Below are 8126 nucleotides of genomic sequence, written 5' to 3' on the forward strand. Positions count from 1 at the left end.
CTGTGTAGGCCTGCAAAAACCACAACTGCCTCCCTTCAACCCAATTGTTTTATAATAGAAAACAATTATTGGAAATAGGTCTAACTCACAAATGCAAGCATAAACATCGTTGAGTCTGTTGGTTTACTGTGTCTAATTCAATTACTCAAGTAATAAATGCTAACTGTAATAGAACGGTACCCTGCTTACTCCCAAGGGGAATCAACCACACAGTTTCTTGTGATTTGCAAAGAATATAAGGATTATTTGATAGATAAACATTGATATCATAGTGAAGTAAATATTAGTACTTACAGTCTTCCTGGCACTGAACATGAAGTTTGTTATATGAACAGTCATAAGAAACATAATAAAAATCACTGCAAGCTGATAGTGAGTTTTCATCACCTCTGCACACTAAACCTCTGATTGTGCCTGGTAAAGATGAACTACGAGATGAATAATAAGAAAATCTGAAAATTAAATACAAAAAGAGAATATTTCATTCAACTTTCTCTACATGCCAGTGTGATGTTATAATGCATTTCTTTGCTGCAGTTTACATGATGATGCATTACCAAACATTGGTGTGTGTGAGCACACACACACACACAAACACGCACACACGTGCACACAAACACACACACACACACACACACACACACACACACACACACACACACACACACACACACACACACACACACACAGCAAATAGGTACCAGCTTTTTATAGGCTTTATTCCCTCATTATATTTCTGAACTGCCTACTTTTCTTTTTCTTTTATCATTTTCCATTCTTCAACCCATCCCATAAGTTCTTTTTGCCTGTGTTTTCCCATATTGCTGCTTCTCTTCAACTCTCAATATAGCCTTTCCCTTTTCCTTCCTTTTCTCTCACTTTCTTTTCATCTCCCTCAATCCCATGTCTGTGTGCAGAGATCATCCTAAGCTGCAATATCTTTGACTTCCATGCGATTATTCAAGCTTTATAAAGTGATATAACTCTGGAAGTCTTTACATTTCACTCATACTTTTCTCACATTTGTTTTTTCTTAGTTTCAGCTCAGAGCTGTGGTCATTCTGGAGCACCGTCGTTTTGCTACACTTTTATTATTGAGAGCCTCCTCTAATATGTGGCATTTGGTGAATAAGGGAGTTTGATGTTGCTAGCCTCATTTGCACTTCCTGCCACGAGGTAGGTTCATCTGGGACTCTCGACAGGAAGAGGTCCAGTTTTGATTTGAAAACACCTATGTCCACTTTGTGTAGGTCCCTCAGGCTCTTTGGGAGAATATCAAAAAGCTGTGGGCCCCTGAAACCCAGGCTGTTGCGGTAATTGGTCCTGAAGCACAATGGCATTGTTGAGATCTTTGGCACTGTGCAGTGTCGACCAATTCTGGGATTTGTGTAGCTTTCAATGCCAAAATTTGGCACAATTCCTTCCAGGATCTTCTTGCATACCTCCCCGACCTTCACCCCAGGGAGTAGAGTCTTAGCTGTTTCAGTCTTTCCCAGTAGCTGGGCTGTTGCAATGAGACGATTTTCTTTGTGAAGCTTTGCTGGATTGCTTCAAGGTCCGCTGTTAATTTTACACTGTTGGGGGACCATAGCTGGGAGCAGTAATCCAGGCAACTGAGGACGAATATCCTCCAAAGGACCATCATGGTTTCCTTTCCTCTGGTTCTGTACATTCTCAGGATCCATCCAGCCAGTCATCTGTCACTATCTTGGTAATGTGCACTTGGAAAGAGGTATCATCACTCATGTCGATACCCAGGTACTTAACTGTTTAGGCTCTGAGATTGTAATCCCTTGTGGACCAGTGTACCCTGTAAGTTTTATATTCAGTTTTGGATGCTGGTAACACAAGGTTTGGAATTTTAAAGCATTAAACTGCATATCATTATCCTCGGCCCATCTGTAAATTGAGTCCAACTCCTGCTGGGGTTCTGTATTTTCTGCCAGACTTTCGTATCGTCTGTATAGCTAACAAGGGTGGCTATCCGAGCATCTGAAAGCATATCTGAAAGGCCACTGTGAGAAACAGTGGTCCCAAGACAGTGCCCTGTGGAACACCACTCACTATTTGTGTTTTCATAGAGGTGGTTCCATTAGCCACTACTGCCTGACTTCTATCTTTCAGAAAGTCATGCAACTACTTTCCAAGTTTTCCAGCTATGCCAAGATCACGCAGTTTGTAGCATATCATACCATGATCCACTTTATCAAAAGCTTTTGCAAAGTCAAGGTATATTACGTCCACATTTGAGTTGTTGAGTAACTGCCTCAACACCCAGTCATAGTGCTGTAAGAGCTGGGTCAGGCAGCTCCTACCTGGTTGAAAGCCATACTGGGTATCACTCAGCAAGTCGTATTCTTCAAGGAATGCAATTAGTTGCCCTCTGACAATCTGTTTCGTGACTTTGCTGATGTGTGAAGTCAGAGAGATAAGCCTATAGTTTTTGGCATCTGCTCTGCTTCCTCCTTTATATATTGGGTATATTATTCCCTCTTTCAGTTTGCTTGGCAGCCTGTCATTTGCAAGAAAGCTCTGGAAGAGAATATGCTGTGGTTTCACCAGGGCACACTCACACGAATTGAGGAGGGTTGCTGGGAAACCATCAGGACCAGCAGTTGAATTTGCGTCCACCTCATCTATGGTTAGTAGTATATCTTCTTCACTAATGTCAATGTATACCATCATAACTGCCTTGCTGGTTATAGGTGAGGCAGCAAGGAAACCCACTGGTTCGTTCACTTATCTGTGTTCCAACGGGGTGGTAAAGACACTTTTGAGCTGGTCATTCAGTACCTCACTGATTCTCGTTGGACTGTCTGTGAGGGAGCCAGGCTTCTAAACGTGGGGTCCTATTTTCCAGCATACTGAGGCTATTTTCTTGGCATAATGAAAGAAGGCCTCTGGGTTTGACATAATGTTTTTTATAACCCAGGCTTCTTTGTCTGCTCTCTCCCTCACATAAGATTGTTGCAGGCATTTTCAATCTCCATCAGTGTTGTTTTTAGGTGAGACCTTTCACTAATTTTGGTGTGTTAGTTGAAGTGATTTGCAACCTTCGTCCGTCATCTCATGAGGATCTTCCTCTCCCTTGGAATCTTGTTCCTTTTTGTGTTAGCCTTGTCCTCTGGGACATATTTCTGGCCTACAGTTTGCATAACTGACATGAAATATTCTAGCTACATGCCAATGTCTGGTGTTGAGAGACATTTCAGCCAGTCCTGTTTCAGGATCTCCTTTAGGATCGATTTCCAGTCTGCTTTGTGGAAATTCAGATTGGAAAGATTTGGGGCGCTTCCTTTAGGCTGCTTTTGGTCCATACATAGACAATTCTATTATGTTGTGATCTGAAACTAATGTTGGCATCACTTTTACATCAGGAACGATGTCCGCATTGTTTGCAAAGCAGTGATCAAAAATGTTATTCGCCCTAGTTGGTCTGAGTACAACCTGCTCCATGAATAGGGCATTGGTGAGGTTGAGCATGGACACCACTTGGGCTTGTTTGCAATGAGTCATTCCTGAGAGCATGAGGCGTTCGGGCCATTTGACATTGAGGAAGTTGAAATCATTCATAAGAAATACGCTCACGTGGTATTCCAGTTTCATGAGAATTTCTTTAATTCTTGTGAGGCAGTCTTCAAACTTGCTTTTGTGGTTTGGAGCATCTGGTGGGCAATATGTATTGCATATGACTATATTGTATTGTCTTATGTATACAATTAGAGAGTCACATGCTGAGTTTGAGTATGACAGTAAGACCTGGGGTGTGAGGTCTTCACAGATGTATACAACAACTCCACCATGGTTCCTTTCCCTTCTGACGCACTATTCGCCTGACTGGCTCTCGTGTCTATGGCATGTAATAAGCACCATCTGAAGGTGGCTGATGCCAGTACCCGCTGACTGGCTCCCATGCCGGTGGCACATAAGAAGCACTAACCAAATGTGATCGATGTCAGGTCCACCTGACTGGCTCTTGTACCATTGACATGTAAAAAGCACCTACTACACACTCTGAGTGGTTGGTGTTAGGAAAAGCATCCAGCTGTAGAAACATTACCAGATCAGATTATAGCATAGTGCAGCCGCTGGCTCTCCAGACCTCAGTCAAACCGTCCAACTCATGACAGCATGGAAAACAAACGTTAAACAATGATGATGGTGACAATATATATATATATATATATATATATATATATATATATATTCAGAGTCAACAGATGAGATCTAGAGATACTCAGTTTATAAAAGAATAAGATAGTAGATAGAAGAATGAGTAAAACAGTAGACAGAAGAGTACGGACAGAATAAAATTTCACAGCGCATATTCTTTCAGATGGTATGGAGGTTGGTCCGTACTTCCATGAAGGTATAGATCCTTAAAGACCTACTCCTTCACCCCTCCCCCTCCTTCCCCACCACCTCCTCCACTTCCACTCCTCCTCCACCTCCACTCCTCCTCCACCTCCACTCCTCCTCCTTCTTCCTCGTCTTCCTTCCTTCTCCTCTTCCTCCTCCTTCTTTAAGTTTATGTGGTCAGAACTAAGATGCATTGTACCATGCCGCACCAGGAATGTTTGTCCATTATTGCCTTTCATGAATCCTCAAGTTCATATTGTGCATCTCTAATAATAACATCAATATACTTGAATAATGTTTCATTCTCTACTAGGGCGTTGATGTCTTCAAAATATAACATTTGATATGAACTGAGCAGTGGCCTGTGAAACTTACTCTGTTTTGAGACACGATAAGCAAGATAGGTGAAGATGTTCATAAGTCTCTTCTTTCATCTTATGCTTATGCTATGAGATCATCATCATCATCGTTTAACGTCCGCTTTCCATGCTAGCATGGGTTGGACGATCTGACTGAGGACTGGTGAAACCGGATGGCAACACCAGACTCCAATTTAATTTGGCAGAGTTTCTACAGCTGGATGCCCTTCCTAACGCCAACCACTCAGAGAGTGTAGTGGGTGCTTTTACGTGTCACCCGCACGAAGGCCAGTCAGGCGGTACTGGCAACGGCCGAAGCTTTATGTATGTACTCTCAAAGCAATCTTCATAGTCCAGCTTCAGGCTCCATAGAAAAGAAAGTGCTATACACATGTCTCAACAAAGTCAGTATTTTAAATTTTGAAACACTTGATTGCAAAATGTTTTGAAGTTATAAACATTCCGGGTTTCTCTTTTGAATAACTGATAAATACCAGCTACTGACCTCCTACCAACATGAAGTCTAAAGACCAAACACCTCACCTCTGGACATATCGTCACCCCCAAATGTTTAACAAAAAAAAAAGCAACCTTAGTTTCAAATGGAGCACAAAATGTCACTTCATGAACAGAGGAGGGTAGAGTTCTGGATTGGTGTAGAGCTGGGAAGACAAGAGTGTTATGTGTTCTTATGATGTATCAAATGATTTGGCATGAAGCATTTAAAATTTGGCAGATAATAGATTTATTTTGTGACATTCTTGATAATAAGACCATAGGTATTTTTGTGCAGAAATTGAATATAACTTTTCAACTACATTTATCACTATAGGAAGAGAGTGTTGACCGAAGAAATTTTTAGAAAGAAAATTGTTAAAGGAGATGCACAATGTATGCTGAGGGTAGGGGTGTACATTATAGGACTGGTCAAAGGAGCACTTATTTCAGAGCAGGGGAAGAAGATGCTCATTGAAGAGATGGGATAGCGGGAGCACACTGTAGGATCAGGAGAAGAAGATACACATTGTAGGATTGGGTGAAAAGGTATATGATATATGACTGGTCTAGGACATTGAATATCATGGCTCTAATCCTGATGGGACCTTTTAATTACAGCAATTGCAAGCAGACAAAAAAATATAGATCTTTCAATACTGTATAAACATATAGAGGTTGGACAAAATAATGGAAACACCTAGCATCATAGCATCATAATTTTGAAATATCTATAACACTGACAAAAGCTTGTTTATTTTTTGTTTTTTGATTTATTGTTAGTGTTGCTTAATATGTTTTTCTAAAATTGCTGTTTCTTTTCAGATAGCATGAGAAAAAGGTAATTAAAATTCATTAAAATGACAAATCTATTGGACTTCTCCTTTGAATACAAGAGGGAACTCGATGTATAGGCTGAGTGAATGTTGGGCTGTGTCACAGGCCAGTTGGGGAGAGACACAATGTAGAAAAGGAAAGCTGTATCTTTTCAGATATCATCAGAAAAAAGTAATTAAAATTCATTAAAATAACAGATCTATCAGACTTTCAAAGAGGTCAAATTGTTGGTGCTCGTATGGCAAGTGCTAGCAAAATGAAAACAGCCAAAATGTTTGGTGTATCGAGAAGTGCTGTCTCGAAAGTAATGACAGCCTTTAAGAAAGAAGGAAAGACCTCCTCGTCAAAACAAAACTCTGGAAGAAAACCAAAACTTTCAAATAGGGACCGTTGGACTCTTACGCAAATTGTTAGAAAAGATCACAAAAGTACAGCTCCCAATATTACTGCAGAGCTTAATGACCATCTCAGTTTCCACAAAAATTGTTCACCGGGAGCTTCACAAAGCCAGATTTCATGGGAGGGATTCAATCAGAAAACCACTACTTTCAAACCCAAATTTTGCAAAGCGTTTAGAGGGGAGTAAAAACCTACAGAATTGGTCCCTAGAGCAATGGAAGAATGTTATTTTCTCGGACGAGTCATCCTTTACTTTATTTCTGATCGCCAGCAGAGTATACCTGTGGAGACAGCCAAAAGAAGCATTTGACCCAGACTGCCTTCTTCTAACTGGAGGAGGATCTGTGATGATCTGGGCGGGGTAGGAGCTATATCTTGGAAATCCACCAGCCCAATGGTTTCCCTTCATGGTAGAATTAATAGTCAAGACTATTTAAGCATTTTATCTGATCAAATTCATCCTATGGTTGCAGAACTGTTTCTGGAGGGAAATGCAATCTTTCAGGATGATAATGCATCAATTCACACAGCTAAATTTTTTACTGAATGGCACGAGGAACATTCTAGTGAAGTTGAACATCTTATCTGGCCACCACAGTCCCAAGATCTTAATGTTATTGAACATTTATGGTGCATTTTAGAAAAACAAGTAAGGAGTCGATATCCTCCACCATCATCACTACAAGAACTGGAGACTTTTTCAGCTGAAGAATGGACAAAAATTCCTTTGGAAACAATTCAAACTTTGTACAAGTCCATACCTTGTAGAATTCAAGCTGTAATTACTGCCAAAGGTGGTCCTACCCAGTATTAAAATAAATTTGTTTGAAATTTTAAGGTGCTTCCATTATTTTGTCGAACCCCTGTATCTATTATTTTATTCTAAGTGTGAAGAAATATTGTATTACTTACTTTTGACCGAAACTCCGACACAGCACTTGAGATTGAACTGTAAAGTCTCCTGATGTGCAAACCGCTGTCCATTTACCGCTAACATAAACTTTAACTAAGCCATCATAGCCCATGGAGACATCTCCTTGAACTTTAAAAAAAGAAAAGAATAACACACATGTATATATATATATATGTACTAACAGAAATGTCCAGCGTTGCCTGGATTAAAGAAAATAATGAAATTCGAAAATGCCTTTTAGATCTCTAACATGACACATGGATTATGCAGTTCTCAACAGTAATTAGCTGAGGTACAAACTATTAATGTCAATAACATATTTTGTCCAATGTTCTCACTGTTAAAATTGTTTTAAAATAACAGGTAGTTCTTTGTCTTTGCAATCACCTTCAATTGTCAGTACTTATTTGAAACATATTGAACCTGAAATTGCATACACTTGAGAAGAACCAGCCTGCAGGCAGTCCTCTCCTGTTAAAAAGTACATCAACTCCATGCAAAATACATTTAAATGAGCATTCATTATAACGGCATTCCCACATGCATTCTTTTCAAGTTATTTCGATGTTACACTCGCTTGCCCTAAGCCTTATTGCAAGCAAATGGAGAAAACGTTCACTGCGTATATATCGATCGCTGTACGCCAGCGTCTAACAGCTTTGGCATTTTAATGCACAAAAAATTGAAATTATTTTTTTCTGTGCCTCTGATTAAAATTTTCGAAAAACAAACCCAGCCACATTACTTGGAAAAAAATAATCTTT

At 40.0% G+C, this 8126-nt stretch overlaps 2 protein-coding genes across 2 annotated transcripts in view; both read right to left on the bottom strand.

Moving 5' to 3' along the window:
- Positions 1 to 8126, bottom strand: part of LOC106875508 (serine protease 48) — a 466125-nt gene that overhangs the window by 110878 nt on the left and 347121 nt on the right. The window lies entirely within an intron of this gene.
- LOC106884077 (MAM and LDL-receptor class A domain-containing protein 1) overlaps positions 1 to 8126 on the bottom strand; it is a 79006-nt gene that overhangs the window by 47969 nt on the left and 22911 nt on the right. Inside the window, exons 3-4 of the mRNA XM_014935296.2 lie at positions 7362 to 7491; positions 295 to 452 (exon numbers count right to left, since the gene is read on the bottom strand). Coding sequence (XP_014790782.2) covers positions 295 to 452; positions 7362 to 7491 — 288 coding nt within the window. The remainder of the gene's footprint in view (positions 1 to 294; positions 453 to 7361; positions 7492 to 8126) is intronic.

Source organism: Octopus bimaculoides, chromosome 3, assembly GCF_001194135.2.
Source record: "Octopus bimaculoides isolate UCB-OBI-ISO-001 chromosome 3, ASM119413v2, whole genome shotgun sequence".
NCBI lineage: Eukaryota > Metazoa > Mollusca > Cephalopoda > Octopoda > Octopodidae > Octopus > Octopus bimaculoides.